This window comes from Mytilus californianus, unplaced genomic scaffold (assembly GCF_021869535.1).
Source record: "Mytilus californianus isolate M0D057914Y unplaced genomic scaffold, xbMytCali1.0.p SCAF_2, whole genome shotgun sequence".
NCBI lineage: Eukaryota > Metazoa > Mollusca > Bivalvia > Mytilida > Mytilidae > Mytilus > Mytilus californianus.
The window spans coordinates 128,877,064-128,896,344 of NW_026262668.1; the positions used below are offsets into that span (position 1 = coordinate 128,877,064).

The window sequence follows — 19,281 nt, forward strand, 5'->3', positions numbered from 1 at the left end:
AGAAGTTGCATTTTTTATAAAATATGACACTAATGAGCTCAGAAAATAAAACTATATGTGTCCATAAAGAAAATATTTTATGTTAACACTAGAAACAGTCTAGTGCTGGACCTATTCTAAATGCATTGGTCCACATATTTTAAGTCTTGACACTATAATGCTTAGATAACTTGTGGAAATCTAAATATATATATTAGTCCATAATACATTAGTCAAGACATTTTGGTAACTGACACTTTATACCTGATATTATCTGGGAAGTTTAGTGCTGGTCCTGTACTAAATGTATTGGTCCATGGTTTTGAGAGATTACACCAATGTTATATACCTGAGACTTTCTGGATACTCTAGAGGTGGTCCTGTACTAAATGTATTGGTCCATGGTTTTTAGAGATGACACTAAATGTTATATACCTGAGACTTTCTGGATAGTCTAGAGGTGGTCCTGTACTAAATGTATTGGTCCATGGTTTTGAGAGATTACACCAATGTTATATACCTGAGACTTTCTGGATACTCTAGAGGTGGTCCTGTACTAAATGTATTGGTCCATGGTTTTTAGAGATGACACTAAATGTTATATACCTGAGACTTTCTGGATAGTCTAGAGGTGGTCCTGTACTAAATGTATTGGTCCATGGTTTTTAGAGATGACACTAAATGTTATATACCTGAGACTTTCTGGATAGTCCAATGGTGGTCCTGTACTAAATGTATTGGTCCAAAAGTTTTGAGTGATGACACTAATGCTACGTCTAGGATGAGATAATGTGGCCTCTACGAAAGGTGACATGATCTTGAGAAAGTCGGAGTCCAGTTGTCCATTGTACTGTTTCTGTACACTATTACATATAGTCTCGGTCATTTTCTCAGTCTGAAATCAAACCCAAAAATCTATCAGATGCATCACAGGTGACCTTTCTGCATTAAAGTGTCCAGATTAATAATAACCTGTTTATTAATAAGATTAATTGTATTTTGAAAGGCTTGAGTAATTTTACTACTTTTACAATTTTAGGGACCAACTAATGGCTCTGATCTTACCTCCTCCTTTCCAACATGAAAGAAGACCAATATTGGGTCTGGACCTGTATCGCTGTATGATTGAAGTTATATGTATACTGGAGCATAACTGACATCCTTTTCAAAGATGGCAAGACATCTTTGACATAAAATTTCCTTGTACAATGAGTGTTGAAATTTTTTGAACTATTGGCAACCAGGAAGTGGCTACACAGCAAATGTAAAAATTGCTTACTCACTACAACTCAACATTATCAAGCTGCAGACCAATATTAAATCAAACATTTCAATGGGAGCAGAGAAAACTTTGACGAAAGTGGTTACTAGACCTGCTTCTGCCTTCAGCAATATATTGTATGAATTGAAATATGCATTGAACAAGATTAGAGATCAATAGGACATCATGCCCTGCTTGCATCAACATTGTCCTTTTTCAGTGAGGCTTTATAACTGTAATTTGGCATATAATATTTAAAGTTCTCATCATGATGTAAATGTGTTTTTAGTTTCAAGTTAATGCTACTACAATTTCATGGTAAGCTACCGTGACCGCAAACTTTAACCTGATAATGTACTGGACAGTATGGAATTTTAGATGCAGAGACCATAAAACATAACGCCTCTCTACTATCGTAGGCAGGGCATAAAAATAACAATCCCTTAATATGATTTCATCATGTATTATCTTTTAAGATAGCAGTGCTTGAACATTTCAAAGGGGATAACTGAGTGTAATTTGTTCGTAAAATATATTCACACTTCTGATGATATTTGTAGGTTTTGTTTTATATGCTAAAAATTGAAAATTATCCATTAACGAAACGTTCAAACTTGTTGTATTTCTAAGTGTCCTTGCACAAAACTTTGAATCTACTGACCTTTTTAATGAATGGTACACCAGACCATCCACTAGATAATTTGTAGAGACCTGATATGGTATTGGCTGTCTTCTCTAGAAGTTTGACCAAAAATGTTGATGAAGTTATATGAGCATACAATATTATTATTGTTTCAAAGACAGTTGATAGTATACTGGTTAGATTTGGGGATCCACCATCAATTTTTCTTGTTAGAGATCTCAACTGAAAGCATATAAAAAAAAGCATAATTTAAAGTTTAAAGTGTGACTTAGATAAATAACTATAGTTTTTATTCATACATAACCAACTTCATACTAATACCGACTAAAATTTGGCCTATGTTAATTTTCATAAACTTTGGATTAAAGATTAAAATTTGGGTATAAATGTAATATATATAAATCTTACGAGTAAAATTAATCTCTACTCATAGTATATACATGAATGTCATCTGATTTTCTTTAATACTTCTAATTGCCATAATTTTAATTACTACTATCAACTATCAGGAGCCTGTAATTCAGTGGTTGTCATTGGTTGTTGTTGTTTATATCTGTTTTTTGTTTATTATTGTCATAAATCAGGCTTTTTTTTCTTTTCAATTGTTTCGCATTATTGAGGCCTTTTATAGCAGACTATATAGATTTTGTTCATTGATAAAGGTTTTACAATGACCTATAATTGCTTAAATCCACTTTTGTGGGTATCTTATTGAAGAATTTTTGTGTGTGCTAATTTTGGGATGAGAGTAAAATGAAAATACAAAAACTTAAGATTTGACTACCTTTTGTGGACTAGACATGAAGTCTTCTGTTAACTCAGTGAAGACAACACTCAAATGACACAGCAAAAACTTTAGATTTAAATACCTTTTGTGGACTAGACATGAAGTCTTCTGTTAACTCAGTGAAGACAACACTCAAATGACACAGCAGATCAACAAATGATTGTAAATTTTCTAAAGGTTTCTGTTTCTTCTTAGCCCATTTAGCTGGACTTATACCACCTAAAATTAGTTATTAGAGAGAATATAACATTCTGAAATGGCCAATTTTATGATTTGCACAATGAATATATTTCAATTATATGTCTTTCAACTGCAGGTGTTAGCATAACTTTTGAAAACATGTACACAAATCAAAACTAGGAATTCACAAACTGTACTAACTAATTACAAAATATTTTAATAAATCATAAAAAAAACCATATTTCAATAAATAGAAGAACTTTAATTCATCAAAAATAAATTAAATTGATCATAAAATAGTCAATGTTAAATGCAATGAAAGGACCAAAACAATTTTTTAGAGTCTGCCAAAGTGCTTGGGTATTTTAAACTTCAGCTAGAAAACATCAATTTATTATCTAGAAAACATTGATTAATATCATCTTTCATACAATAACAAAATATGTAAAAGTATTTCACAACAATCAAAGAACAATCTCCTTGGCTCTAGTCATGCATATGGATGATGACACCACAGTTATACAGTCATGCATATGAATGATGACACCACATTTATACAGTCATACATATGGATGATGACGCCACAGTTATACAGTCATGCATATGGATGATGACACCACAGTTATACAGTCATGCATATGAATGATGACGCCACAGTTATACAGTCATGCATATGAATGATGACACCACATTTATACAGTCATACACATGGATGATGACGCCACAGTTATACAGTCATGCATATGGATGATGACACCACAGTTATACAGTCATGCATATGAATGATGACGCCACAGTTATACAGTCATGCATATGGATGATGACACCACAGTTATACAGTCCTGCATATGGATGATGACACCACATTTATACAGTCATGCATATGGATGATGACACCACATTTATACAGTTATTCATATGGATGATGACACCAGTTATACAGTCATGCATATGGATGATGACACCACAGTTATACAGTCATGCATATGGATGATGACACCAGTTATACAGTCATGCATATGGATGATGACACCAGTTATACAGTCATGCATACGCACAGTTATACAGTCATGCATATGGATGATGACACCACAGTTATACAGTCATGCATATGGATGATGACACCAGTTATACAGACATGCATATGGATGATGACACCACAGTTATACAGTCATACATATGGATGATGACGCCACAGTTAGACAGTCATGCATATGGATGATGACACCACAGTTATACAGTCCTGCATATGGATGATGACACCACAGTTATACAGTCATGCATATGGATGATGACACCACAGTTATACAGTCATGCATATGGATGATGACACCACAGTTATACAGTCCTGCATATGGATGATGACACCACAGTTATACAGTCCTGCATATGGATGATGACACCACAGTTATACAGTCATGCATATGGATGATGACACCATAGTTACACAGTCATGCATATGGATGATGACACCACAGTTATACCCTTATACTTTTTTGAAGCAAACTGAAATACATATTTGTATTTATATGTATTCATGAAAATATACCTATATTGAAGTTTCCAACAGTACCAACAGAACCAAAGTCCATACAGTTTATCATGGCCAAACATCCTTGTGCTACAAAATCTAAACCATTCAAATTCTGAAATTGGAAATGGGATATCATTTTTCTTTTATTTAAATGATAAGACTTTTTCTGACATAGTTTTAAGACTATAATACACAGTAAAACTTGCATTACTACCATGATTTTTTTTTTCAGATAAAAGCTTTGTGCAATTACTTGAGGTACAAAACTTTTTTTTCTTTGACAATTGTTTGGTACCTACAAAATGTTCTCTGGGCTGTTCCAGATCAGATTATTTGGTGGTCTTTTGATTTCACTTGCATATAAAATTCTATGGATGATTTGGAAAAAAACATATTTAAGCATTAAGTATATGATGAAACAACAACAAATTTCACTTCCGCTAATGTTCTTCACTAGTCCAGCATTCCAGTGAAGAGTCCCTGTTTGTAAATACCAGAAATCCAGGGTTGTTTTCTGGTAAGCATCATTATATCAAATTATCAGTAGTTTTAATTACAGCTAAACATTATCAACAATGAAATAAACAAATATATATCAATAAGACTTATTTATTTAACAATTTACTATATATATCATCTAGCCATTATTTTATGTTGTTTCCGGAAAATTTTGACTTGACTGTAGTTGTGCTATAGCAGAGTCACAGGTATTTCTAAATCAAAAATTAATTTTAGTTTAAAGAAAATTAAGATTCTATAAATATTTAATTTTAAAATTTTGCAAAATGTGAACATAAAATCATGAAATATATTGCCTCATTCAAAAGACAGAAAAATGTAATAAGTTTTGCCTTACTAATAAACAATCCTTTGCAATGTCTTTGAGTATTATATGACACAACTCTTCACAACAAACATTAGATTCAGCTGTGGTCACTAGTGCTGAGAGACGTGACAATGTGCTATATAACTCTGTCCAGGTCTTAACCATCGTCTTGTATGTTGGCTGAAAACAAAAGTGTACAGTTAACCTTTCAATACAATATTAGTGTGTTTTACAACCCTCTTAAAATGAACATTTTTTTCTTATAATTGACATTCTTGTGAATGAATGTAGGCCATTAAATGAAGATATATGCCAACCCCATATTAACAATAAGATAAAGAGAAAGAATTTATTTTGATAGCGATTTGACTTCCCTATGAAGTCAGTCGGCTGGCGAGTTTTAGTGATTTTCAAAAATTGTTTTGATGACTTAAATCGTCATATTCCCGGCAAGATCATGGCCTGACATATTTATTTTTGTGAGTAGAAAAAATACCCAAATATTAATCGTCACAAAAATGTCAGACTTGAATATTTTCCTAAACAAATACATAAAAAAATGTCATAAAAACGACGTCAACTTATATAGTCACAAAATCTGCTTTTGAGGGCTAAAGGCAAAATAAAGTAACCATGGAAATAAGTTTGTTTACAATAATACTTACTGCTTCCACAGCATGTGTCATCTTATATTTGACAGGGAAAGTCAACATGTTGTACATACAATTAAAGTTGTGTTCTAATGAATCTCCTTGGTTTATTTCATTGGTCTAAAAATACAATAACATGTCAACATAAACTAACACAATAAATTAATACACATATATGAAATAAAATCTGATTCATATGATTTTAAAATTTGAAATTTGTTACAAAGATTTCAATCATGCTTTAATGTGATATCTGTCACAAATATCAAATATTTTATCATATATATAAAATGATATGGGTAACCATTAATGAGACAGCTAACAAACAAAGTCTAAACATCTAGACAGTCTTTACAGTCCACAAGATGTACTTTCAGCTATTGCTCACTTATTATACTCCCATATATATCAAATAGATAAAACTTGGGAGTGGTTACCTTACTGTAAACCAAAAACATTCTTTTCTGTTTAATTATTTAGTGACAGAAAAAAGTTGAATAAACAACATACTTTTGTTATCTGATCATGTAAGCAGTTAGCTAGTCTACTCCATAGTCTCCAAATACAATCTGGTTCCTTGATGAATTCTCTGTTCCTACCCAATAGCTCTAAAACTGACTGACAGAACTCTAGGTAACCAGTTCCATTCTCCAAACCAACAGATGTCAAATTACTGAATATGGTCATATACCTTAATATATAAATATATTAACATAAATTACCTAATATTACAGTTACAATAGCTTCAAAGGCCTGTTATCATAATATTAAATAATCTTATAGGTGAGATTTGGTTTTTCTATTATCTTTTAAAAAGTTTCTCCACAATATAGGATTTATATTTCTGGGTTATTGAATATTCAAAGATGACAAAAGAGAACTGCAATTTCAATAAGAGCAACATTTTTGAAATCACCATAATTCAACGAATATCGCATGTTAGTTAAAAAGCTTTAAATTTTGTTTTGAAATTAAAAAAAAAGAAAAAGGTATTGAAAAATTAAGATGATTATTGGTAAGCAACAGTTAATTTTGTCTATTAATTCATAGAATCATCTGTAGTATTCTAATTTTCTACTTACTTTTCACTTCTCTGTGATCTGGACAAAACAGATGGAGTCAATAAAAGTTCCATCAAAAACAATGCAGGACTTCCCTGAAATATACAGTGAATTCCTGTTAATACATCTCTCTTTATTGACAAATCCATGGCAAATCATCTAAATTTTCAAAACAAGAAAACAACCAAGGAGTATTATGATTGACATTTATTTGTGAAATTTGATTCTATTCTAAGAGATATAACAAATCAATTATACCAGCCATGTATAATATCTTGATCGAATCTGCTGCACAATGTAAGTTTGGTTATCATCTTAAAATCTTTTCATTTATAACTTTTTTGCTTCAATTGTTTCACTGTACAATTTACAATAATATTTTAATGCAAATCTAATCTGAATACATCAATGTTAGTGTTCTGACAGAGTAACAGCAGCCTTATCTTGATGATTATACTATGCTAAGTACTGACTGACTTGACTGCCACAGCTGCAACAGAAGTAATAATGATCAGTTTAAGATTCTAAACTGACACATCTGTCACAGAAGTAATAATGATCGGTTTAAGATTCTAAACTGCCACAGCTGCAACAGAAGTAATACTGATCGGTTTAAGACTAAACTGACACAGCTGACACAGAAGAAGTAATAATCGGTTTAAGATTCTAAACTGCCACAGCTGTCACAGAAGTAATAAAGATCTGTTTAAGATTCTAAAGAAGACTGTCTGTTGTGAACTTCCAATTTATTGTAAACTGAGAAATAAATGTCAAATGTTCTTTCAAGTAAAAAAAGTAGGATGACTCTTTAAACAGCTTTGTATTTCCTTCCCTTTAATAAATAGCACTTACATGTATTTTCTCACCATTACTGATATTGTAAGCTGTAGATGACAAGGATTTCCTGGGTAAACAACAAACAGCGTCAAACATTGTCTAATAAAAATAAAACATTGCATTTAATATGTACCACTAAATATTTAGATATATTCACAACTAATTATTAATAGGTAATAACATAAAAATAACACATACTACATAATAAAATATACAACAGCTTATGAAAGGAATTGTCATAGTTAAACAACTGTATGTTATAAATGTTATTACTCTCTCAAAATCATCACAATTTTTTTATAGCTAGTCTTGATAATGCACCTAATTTTCTTTCACCTCGTATTTAGTATAAAACTATGTAGAAACGAACAAGGGTCCGGAAACGGTCATATTTGCCAGTCATGTCCTAAACTGAAAGTATTTGTCCTAAATGAGTAATTGGTATTTAGGACAAATTTCATTTTTTAACAGAAATAATTTCGGTCATTTCATTGACTCAATGTTTGAAATCGGATTTCTTAATCGCCATTTTGCACTTGTGATCACTTGTTTTTGTTTATAATCCCTTTCCTGTAATAAAACTGCCACTCCAGTATAGTTTGATAATCCTGAGGGCCCTCCTAATACATTTGTAACTATATCAATGCCTCCGGGAAACATTGGCTAATGACCACTTATTACTTTTTACCTGAGTTTTTAATTCACACCTGACATTGACCACAAGCTCAGAATGATATCTTAATGAAATCAAAATTCCCTGACAAGTGTATTCATTATTTAATTACTTTTCAGCAAAGATAATCATCAATTCTGATTTAAAATTAAACCTTAATTTTATCTAAGCAGAAAAAGTATTTTTTTCACGAGTAACACATGTGCTTTATTTACTATGTAATACGCATGCGTGAAGTTGTCTTCAGCAAATTAAATATTTAATCGTAAAATGCAAATTGATTTCATGCTAAAGTAAACGAATGCAACTATTAACTGTTATATTCAAACACTTTTACAGGTAATAAAATAAAAAGAAGCCGGTGATTTCCTGTCAATTTGATAAAAACAAAACGAATCCCGGAAATGAATCCGGAATTTTCCGTACTTTAATATTATCGTAAACTTCCGGTTTTAATTTTGTCAAATCAAAAGAAACGGTAGCAATGTCTGAGAAATTGACCATTTTGAGTCATTAAAATCATTTCTATTTTAAACTGTTGCATTCCCTAAACTATTCTTGAAGGTTTTTAGAAAAATGGTAAGAAATTTACTTGTAGTAAATGCGATGAAACAGTAATTCAAGTTTGTTGATGCTATGAATCAGGAACATGTATTTTATATGTTCCCAGTATGAATCTAGTTTGACATCGACATTGATGACGACAAAATTATTTGAAAAGGGGCACCAACTTTTCAATCATCTAAAAATGACCGAAATTGTGTGAAAAAATTTCCGGATCCTTGGTAACGAACACAACATTTTTCAGTTGATGAATAGCTTAATTATCAATAACTCAATGAAACTTTTAGTGGTCGTATAGTTTGACCACGTGATAACTTACCAAGATTTCTGGTAGTTGAGTAATTTGACTATGTGACCACTCACCAAGATTTCTAGTAGTCTAGTAATTTGACTATTAAATTGAAAACTCCCCCAGATTTCTGGTAGTTGAGTAGTTTAACAATTAAAGTGATTACCTACCAAGATTTCTGGTAGTTGAGTAGTTTAACTATTAAAGTGATTACTCACCCAGATTTCTGGTAGTTGAGTAGTTTGACTAAGTGATTACTCACCCAGATTTTTGGAAGGTGTAAAGCCTGACTCAACACTAAAGTTTGGAACTGTGTCAAGAAGAAGGAAAACATTTCTTTAACATCAGACGTGATTCCACTGTCAAGGACATTCTTAATATGTGCTATCAATGCAAACCAAATATGATGTAACACTGCCTCTGTAAAGAATCAAACAATTAAACAAAAAGTTATAAGATTATCATTGCTAAAATTCTATTTAAACTTCTTATGTTCCTTGGAAGAGACTAAGAGGTGTCTTTAACATGTTTAACTAGATATCATCTCTGTGGGCCCGCTGTGAAAAAGGTGTGGTAAAAAAATTGTATCTTTATCATTGGACATGGGGTTGTCAACTGAAACCAAAGTTTTTGACCTTGACCTTTGACCTAGGAAGTTGTATATAAATTATGACACACCCTCTGGTGTTGGTTTATATACATGTCAAGTATAAACTTTGAAACCATAACGGTTCTCAAGATATAGAGCAGACACAATTTGTTACAGACGGACAGACTGATCACTATAGGGCGTCCGCCATTCGGCGGGGCCCTAATAATATGATGATGGGGGTTATTTACTACCTTGACTGGCTATAAAGCCCTCGCACAGTCGGCTTTAATAATAACTTATGCATCTAAAGGGGTAATTGACCATTAAAATACAGCTCTAAGACATATGTTTAGTATAAAGTTCAATGTCCTTGTAAGGTAATGGAACATACTTCAATATTTGTCCGTAATGGGTATGAATTTAAATAGATATGTGATATATGTCAATAAGACAGCAACCTTACAATATAGGAAAACCAATAAAACACATTTAATGTTTCAATAGTTTTTTTTAATTGGATATGCATCACAATTTACTCAATGCCTAGCCCTTTCGCATCAAATTTTTAAACATAATAATATACTGACCTGTGGTAAATTCAAACTTTAATATATCTATAGTAGCTGTGATTAGTGGTAGTGAATGTTTAAGGAAAGATGGTGGTCCTGTTAGAAATTCTACTTTTGGAGATTCTGAAAAATAACACAAATTTTAAACTTATAAATGTATTTCATAATAAACTCACAGATTTGTTTATACATTGAAGTGATATAAATTTTGTCAAAGAATATTAGTCATATATATTTCGTTAAAAAATGCATAAAACCTTTTAAGTTTTAAGGAATAGGGGAAGATTGACTTTTTATTTTACAATTAGGGCTGGCACTTTTTGTCCAACCCCATCCATCCCCCAATCAGGAGTATTTCTTAACAACTTCTACCCAAAAAATGGTTATGCTTAACTTACTTCATATCAAATTTGATTAGAAATGCCTTTCCCTTAACAATAATTCTGGATTGATTGATTGATGTTTTATACCACTTTCAGCACTATTGTGCTATTTCATAGCAGTCAGTTTTTATTGGTGGAGGAAGCCATAGTGACAAGAGAGAGGACCACAACCTTCTGTAGGAAAACTGACAATCACAGTCAATTAAGATTAAAGTCGAGTCCACCTACCCTGCGCAGGGTTTGAACTCCCAACCTCAGTGATGACAGGCTAGTGATGCAATAGATTTACTTAGACCACTCGGCCACCGACGCCCCCTCAATGATTGTGGAAAGTAATGTTATAATTCCTATTTTCATTTTTTTTTTATGTAAAAAACAAAAGCGCTTATTCAAAATTCACTATCAGGAATTTTTATTTTTGTCAATCATTATTTAGTGGTAAGTACAAACTGAAACAGTCTATCATCTCTCTATCAGGTTATTCTTTTTCCATTTTGTCATTATCATGATATTCCTTTCTGTGCCATCAGGCAAGTTTAGCAAACTTAATGAATTACAATTCTGTTCGTCTTACCTAGTTGATATTTAACAGATGAACCACCTAGATCTGAAGGAAAGTCTCCAAAGAAATGACCTATAACTTCCCATGCATTTCTCTGTAGCTTATCAAACACAGGTAATCCACTACTAGAACTAGGTAGGTTTAGATGTGGTGTCATTGGACTTATACCAGTCTGCATACCTGTCAACAATAAAGTACATTTCATATCATTCTACGGAATACCATTGAAAATTACATACAGTGAAACCGTTACTGAATCTTTAAGATTTTATTGAGCAGAAGTTTAATATATAAATATGTTAAATATCAACATATGTTTATAAATTCTGTTCATATATTTTTTATTTTAATATTAAAGTTTGCGAAACATACTTAAAGTTCACTGAATATAACCAAAGTTTACTTAAAAGTAAACATAAGCTAAATATAGCCCAAGTTTGCAAAATATATAGATAAAGTTTGCCAGATATAGCTGAAGTTTACCAAAAAATGATCAACATTCTTTTGGTACTAGCATCGTGTTTTTTGGCAAACATGTAATCTGCTATGGTATGGTTTTCTTAACAAATAAAAGTAACAATAGTACTCGCCTCTTTATTACTTATAAATGGGTTTTATATAATTAAACTTTTATCTTACTTATGAGACTGACTATATAACACCATTCTTTATTACTTACGAGGAGTTCCAGTTGAGGTGCTGGTCTTTACTGATCCTCCAAGACAGAAATTCAGCAAGGGCAAACAAACCTAAATATAGTACAATCATTAATTTACTCTGAAAAAATGCGGACTCACTGGTTTTATCAATTTGTAGCATAAATGGGTAATGCATGTTTTATAAATGTAGCATTCAATAAAATACATGGAAACTACAACTAACTAACTTCCACTGAGATTGCAGCACAATCTTTAAAAACAAACAGGTTTATTTTGTACATAAATTGTTTTATAATTGTCATTCCAGGGCCTTTAATAGGTTGCTATGATGTATGGGTTTTGTTTATGTTGAATATAGTTGTTATCTTCAAAATGATTTGATTTCTGATAGAGAGTTGTCTCATTGGCAATTCTACCACATCTTCTTATTTTTATATCGTATGATGATTGCCGTTAAGCATTTGTCAGATTTTACATACTGGACCTGTGCTATAAAGTTGCTTGAATATACATTTCTATGGTTGGTTCTAGATATGAAAATAAGGAGATGTGGTATGATTGCTAATGAGACAACTCTCCACAAGAGACCAAATGAGACAAAAATTAACAACTATAGGTCACCATATGGCCTTCAACAATGAGTAAAACCCGTACCGCATAGTCAGCTATAAAAGGCCACGAAATGTAAAACGATTCAAACGAGAAAACTAACGGCCTGATTTATTTACAAAATAATGAACGAAAAAACAAATATGATATAAAGCAACAAATGACATCCACTGAATAACAGGCTCCTGACTTGGGACAGGCACATACAGAATATGGCGGGGTTAAACATATTAGCAGGCGCCAAACCCTCCCATAACCTGGGACAGTGGTGTAGCAGTACAACATATGAACAAACTATAAAAATCAGTTGAAAAGGGCTCAACTCATCAGATTGATACAAAGCAGAAAAACAAGTAACAAAAACACAGAGTGGACTTGGCAGGTTACTTGTACATCCCCACAACAAAAAGACACTAAGTACAGATCTGAGGGTAATCACTGTTACTGACAGCTAGTTCAAAGCCAATAACAACTAATAAAAAAAAAAAACATGCACCTAAGACTAAAATATCTAGAACATATTTTACTTTCAGAATAAGCTAAAAATTCTATGGATGGTGGGGCATCAGAAAAGTTGACTTAGCAACCTGCAGATGTATTTTTTCTCTAGGCATAAAACCAACCATTTCTTTGTAATCTTTAACCCTTACCATGCTGAGCCCGTCATATGACGGGATGACCCAAACCACCGTTATTTGTCTCCAATGGCTCTCCATACTTTTAGAGGTCAACTTTATGATACTTATTTCGAAATTGATGCATGTTCCCTCAACCTGAGGCTATCTATTGTCATGTTTCTCATGTTTAAGTTGCATTTTGAGCTCAAATACAAACTTGGAAAATTGAAATCGGATAAAACTGTTTTTTCTGGAGGGGTGGGCTTCCCTTCTGTGTCTTACACAGGAAGTTCAGAAGCCTAAAACTTTCAAAAATAGTGTAAACCCGCAGGCACATATCTACTGATCATAATTATTATTGAAATACGCAGAGGAAACGACTACTTCCGGTTTCAGGTCCAGTTGAAGTCCAAAATTGGAAAAAATCGTGAAATTCCGTATTTTTTGTCCAAATGACCTTCTTTAGACTGGTGTTCCCAGATCAGTTTCACTCCAACCTAAGAACTGTTGGGGTTAATGTGTTTACTGGGGTCCACTGTACATGCAGACTACAGCTGGATACCTATATCAGCATCCCTTGGTCTTTGTGGTCAAGAAATAGGACGAAAAATCGTCAAAAATGATGCTTTTTGCACCTGATGACCAACTTTGGGGCAAATTTCCGCCCACCCACCCCCACCTCCTCACCCCAACCACCCAGCCCCGTGATCCCCTACCTTAGATTTAAAGAAATTAATATGCTTCAGCAGCAGGATAAAGCTCATTTGCATATCATTTGCATATTTTAGCAAATAAACGAAAATTAGACTTTTTCTGAAAACAATTCAGCATGGTAAGTGTTAATGACCAATATTTTAGCATTAACCAATTTATCTTTAATTTCTTTATTGTGATTTGATGGACAGATAAATCATATTTTTACAATTTCATTATAATGATTAAAGTTGTCAAAATCAAATGCTTTTACCAGAACTGGAATGATCCTTAAATTGGTTTTACTAGCATTCATTTTTAATATTTGTATTTGTAGATTAATAAAGTTTTTGATCAATGCTTGGACATTGACTGACCAACTTAAAAATCAATACAAAGACGGATGAAAATTTTGTAAATGAACAATATATACCTGGTCAAAATAAACTGCAGCTTTGCTACCCAGCTTGGTTATGAAGAACCACCATATTTTAAACTTTTCCACTGCCACTGGCTCAGTTTTAGCATTGTTAAACTTGAAAACTTGCATTATCAACTTTATACGTTTAGAATCTGACAAAATGCCTGTAGAAATAAATATCAAGTTTGAATTCTTGAAATTGGCATATGTATGTGTGTTATATAAGAAATTTAAAGTATATGTGAAATAGACAATAACCTTTTGCTTCAAATGTGAGAATAAGGAAATCTGTTGTTTTACAGGATACATCAATATGGTTAAGTGGATGTATAAAAACAGTTACTACATCCAAAGATATCATTCAATTTAAACCCTGTACAAACTACAAAGCTTTTAGTTAATAGGGGATATGGATCAGTTACTCACTGCTTAAAGCCAAGCATCAAATAGCACTTTCATATGCATAATCATACATCATATAGTAGGTTCTTACTAAGCCTGATAATTATTGAATAAAATAAGTTTGTCATCTGTGACAGGAAAAAATTTAGCAACTTCTTGAAATTTACATATTTCAGTGGAAATTTTATTATCTGTTTCTGGAGATGTAAATAGGCACATATAATTGAAGAATTTTTTTCTGGAAACTTATGCGAGTTGAAAAATGAAGTGTTATTTGTTTCTGGAAATTTATAATGTCAGTAGAGAAGTGATTTGTCCTTTTTTCTGAAAATTTAGAATGTTAGTGGAGAAATAAAGTGTTATTTGTTTCTGTAAATGTACATACTGATGTCAGTAGAGAAATTAAGGATTAACTGTTTCCATGCTCTGAAAGCTTCAATCTTTACTTCTGCATTTATACTTTTAAATCCTTCCTCTACTAATGGTAACATCTGGTTGATAAAATTGCCATTATGTAATTCCTGAAAAGAAGAAAAATAGAAATATTAAATAAATTCAATTTTGCATTAATACACTCTCAATATAAAGCTTTACCACTCATATCAGGCTGTGTAAATTTTTAAAAAAAGTATTCAGAAATATTTCCTTTCATTAGTAATTAAATTTAATTGTAAAAATAGGAAATATAGATAATGCAATACTTCCTGTTTATCTAAAATTCAAAACATAGAAAAACTTGCTAACCCTATCGATGTATTAACTGTTAGTATATATACTATATAAGCTGCTAGTATTCAATAAGGCCTCAATTTTCAATTTACCGCATTAAATTAAATATGAAAATTACTTAGGCCTAAAAAAAATAATCTGTGTTTCCGGTAACATCATTTTGAAAATAGGGTCGGTAGGTCGGACTTTTTTTTTTTTTGACATTGTAAACGAAATCCGGAAAATTATCATAGTTTTTCCAAGTCCGGGTCCATAATTAGTTTCAAATACCGGAAGTGCGGCCATTTGCAATGTTTTTGAAGCACCTGCTGTGCAAATTTCTTGGATTTTAACCTATTTGGAATACCTTTTGACATAAATAAAATGTTTTACTGGCTTTCTGTGCCAGTAGAAGCAAGTTAGATAAATAATTATGTCGATTAACAGAAGCCTGTGTCAAAAACAGGGTCGGTTGATACCTTTTTTTTTGAAGATCCAATAAAAAAATTAGGGTCGGGGCTAAAAAACAGGGTCGGTCGGGTTACCGGAAACACAGATTTTTTTTTTCTCGGCCTTAGGAATGTCTTTAAACAGTATAAGAACTTGAAATCATTCCAACAAAATGCTTTTTATCAACAAAGTAAAAAAGAAAACCTGAAATTAATTCTAAATGAAATAATAAGAAAAAAAAATCACTGGTAACATTTCTTTAACTTGCTCCGAGTTACACATTCCATAAACCTGAAAACTTGAGAATGAAAGCCAGGAAAAGGCAAGAAATACAAATCATTCAATAAATCGAATATCAAATATATTATTGACCTCATGCACATTTAAATGTTGTTGATTTGTCATGCATAGTTGCAAGGATCCTTATCTAGAAAGCTAAACAAAACTTTAAAAAAAATAACTAACGAAGCATAACAATGAGGTCAGGGTTAGATGACAAAACTTATGAGAAAAAAGGGATACAATATAAAGATATATACACTGGTTGATCCATTATTATCTCTTAAATAATACCCAAGTCTCTGTGACTTTGTTGTAGACAAGAATTGTCTTTAACATAATGCCACTTTAGCAATCAAATTTTTAAAAATTAGGAAGCCTATTCATTTGATCTTCATGTTTAAGTCAAATATGTGATTAGCACCAGTTTGGATGTTTAGCCCTTTAAAGAACTCATGCTACTTTCATCCTCAAAATAAAATAAGATGTGGTATGATTGCCAGTGAGACAGCATTCCATGAATATCGGGGAACATAGATGTGAACAGTCAAAATCATTTTAAACTTTGTAACATGAATTTTATAACTGATTTATTTACTGCATTTATGTGAAGACAAGCAAAATAGTCCAAAATGACTGTTGAATGTTAAAAAATAAAATTAATTCTATATTGTATCCTGTTACCTGTAATGTCTGAAAAAAAAACCATAAAACTAACTAAAACTTAGCTCTTTTTAAAAAGTGAAACAGTTTGTGTCAGATTTGAAGGCTTTTCTAGGATTTGTAAAAACTTCATCATGCCAGAAAAAATCTTCATACAGAAATGTTTAAAACATTTCAGATCAAATCTGCTTTAAAATCTGTAGTTTTTTTGTTTTTTTTTTGTTTACAGTAAAACCATAACAATTTGTATTAAACTATTGTTGAAGTGAAATTTAAAAAATCAACATGTGAACGAACAAGTGATAATTCATGAACTAATGTGTTGTTTGGTCATTCATTTTTTTATATTAGAATTCTAGGTTCTAGCATTATTATTCTATAAATAAACATACATTCTGTGTAAACAAAAAAATTGAACTATTACAAATTTCTACAATAAAGGTATAATTCATTGGGCTACTTATCCAGTATAACCATATCAACTTACTTTCCCCAGAACATGCACATACAATGACCATAATCTTAAAGCATGAACTTCCTGTTTCTCACTCATCATTTTCTTTAACTCTGGTCCAATAGCCTAAAATAAATAACATGTTTGGGCGGGTTAATATTGTCTACTTTAAATTTGATTTTCAAGTTGTTATAATCTATCACAAGCGTCTTCTTTATCTGTGCCTATAATCAGACCGTTGATCTATGTATTCTCTTAATAAATTATAGGCTCAAATTCTGCATTGCTCACCTGGTATCTATACATATGTTTGACACAGTCAATTGAACAATCCAGGAAAGGGAAAATTGGTATCTTAACATATTTTCCCATAAAGATCCTTTCAAAGACAGGTTCTAATTGGTCAAATGAAATGACAGACATCAAGTACACCAGCCCTCTTTGCCAGGTAGCCAATAAAAAATGTGAAGTGCTTCCAATTTTGATGATGTCTCCTACAAACTACATAACTAAATATCCATTCAATCAGATTTTTTTGTCATAAGTTATATCATAATTAATTATTTGTATGCAGCATTTCCATAAATTGTAATAATCAAAATCATTTCCATAAATTGTAATAATAAAAATCATTTCCATAAATTGTAATAATAAAAATCAAATGTTTGTCATTGATCAACTATTGCAATAATTTACAGTACATAAATTGTAATAATAAAAATCAAATGTTTGCTATTGATCAACTATTGCAATAATTTACAATACATAAATTGTAATAATAAAAATCAAATGTTTGTCATTGATCAACTATTGCAATAATTTACAGTAATTGAATATAAGACACATTTAACTAAAATTTTTGTGTTAACATACCATTTTATATTCATCCAAAACTGGTTTCGACCACAAAATGACATTGTCCTTTGTAAAGACTTCCCTTGCTATAGATAAAAGTTGAGATCCAATTTGAGGAACCAGATGAACCAATGATAATAATGTTGACTTTCCCCAGTCTCCAAAATTCTCTTTCATGCCTTCTGGGTCTTGTTGATATAGCCTGAAATATATGACCTTCTGTTAAAATGTTGGTTCTTATTTCTAATAATAAAATCAAAATTAAAAAAAAAAAAAAAATTAAAAATTAAAAAGTTGATTCCCATAAAATTTCTGCTAAGTAGTAGCAAATAATTAAAGAAGGCTGTGATTGCTCAATGGACCTGCCTTTTCTTATTTCCATTTTCATTTACGTGATTTTCTAAAATATCAAAAATTTGTCTAGTGCTGATTGTTTTCATTTGATTTCAAAATTTTATCAAAATAAATGCATGACTGCTCTTTTGTGAAAACATTTAAAATTATTTCAAGTATTCTGGCTAAAAAATTAACTATTATAATTGAATCCTGAAAAACCTTAATCAATAACATTCACATGAATATTGACTAATCAGTTTAACTCTAAAATACTGTACCTTATAACAGCCTTAGAAGCTTCATTTTCAACTGTAGCAGATTTACTGATCCATCTGTTCCAGACCTTACCAATAGCTTTAATCAACTTGGTCAACTGTAAATTATAATAAAAGTCTATACTATGAAGGTGTAAAAAGACCAAGGACTGGAAGCAAATGGTCTTTTGCTGTTACTCCTGACAAAGTGATTGATTGATGACTGTTTAATACCAATTGGCAAATATATAATTACATGCATATTCCAGACAAGAACATGCAGGAGTTAAACAATTTTGTTACAGCTCACTAGCCAAGGACTTATTGGTAGCAGGATTTCACTAGCCCTTTTGAATCAACTGCTATCCCATCAAAACTGACCTGCTAGCCCGAGTATACCTTACAAATTCAGAGTTTGCTGCATAATAAAAAGTGTGTGTCCCTGATTTTGAAGGCAGCATTATACACTGTATTTAATAAAATAAATCAAA

At 31.6% G+C, this 19,281-nt stretch overlaps 1 protein-coding gene across 2 annotated transcripts in view; it reads right to left on the reverse strand.

The window, feature by feature from the left end:
- Nucleotides 1–19,281, reverse strand: part of LOC127730992 (telomere-associated protein RIF1-like) — a 47,015-nt gene that overhangs the window by 20,934 nt on the left and 6,800 nt on the right. For both annotated transcript variants that reach the window (XM_052239697.1, XM_052239696.1), the window contains exons 5-22: nucleotides 18,815–18,909; nucleotides 18,219–18,402; nucleotides 17,379–17,471; nucleotides 15,177–15,312; nucleotides 14,402–14,553; nucleotides 12,070–12,139; nucleotides 11,403–11,570; nucleotides 10,464–10,568; nucleotides 9,547–9,704; nucleotides 7,774–7,857; nucleotides 6,943–7,016; nucleotides 6,371–6,551; nucleotides 5,876–5,980; nucleotides 5,241–5,390; nucleotides 4,400–4,496; nucleotides 2,753–2,889; nucleotides 1,902–2,105; nucleotides 672–874 (exon numbers count right to left, since the gene is read on the reverse strand). In XM_052239697.1, coding sequence (XP_052095657.1) covers nucleotides 672–874; nucleotides 1,902–2,105; nucleotides 2,753–2,889; nucleotides 4,400–4,496; nucleotides 5,241–5,390; nucleotides 5,876–5,980; nucleotides 6,371–6,551; nucleotides 6,943–7,016; nucleotides 7,774–7,857; nucleotides 9,547–9,704; nucleotides 10,464–10,568; nucleotides 11,403–11,570; nucleotides 12,070–12,139; nucleotides 14,402–14,553; nucleotides 15,177–15,312; nucleotides 17,379–17,471; nucleotides 18,219–18,402; nucleotides 18,815–18,909 — 2,396 coding nt within the window. The remainder of the gene's footprint in view (nucleotides 1–671; nucleotides 875–1,901; nucleotides 2,106–2,752; nucleotides 2,890–4,399; nucleotides 4,497–5,240; nucleotides 5,391–5,875; nucleotides 5,981–6,370; nucleotides 6,552–6,942; nucleotides 7,017–7,773; nucleotides 7,858–9,546; nucleotides 9,705–10,463; nucleotides 10,569–11,402; nucleotides 11,571–12,069; nucleotides 12,140–14,401; nucleotides 14,554–15,176; nucleotides 15,313–17,378; nucleotides 17,472–18,218; nucleotides 18,403–18,814; nucleotides 18,910–19,281) is intronic.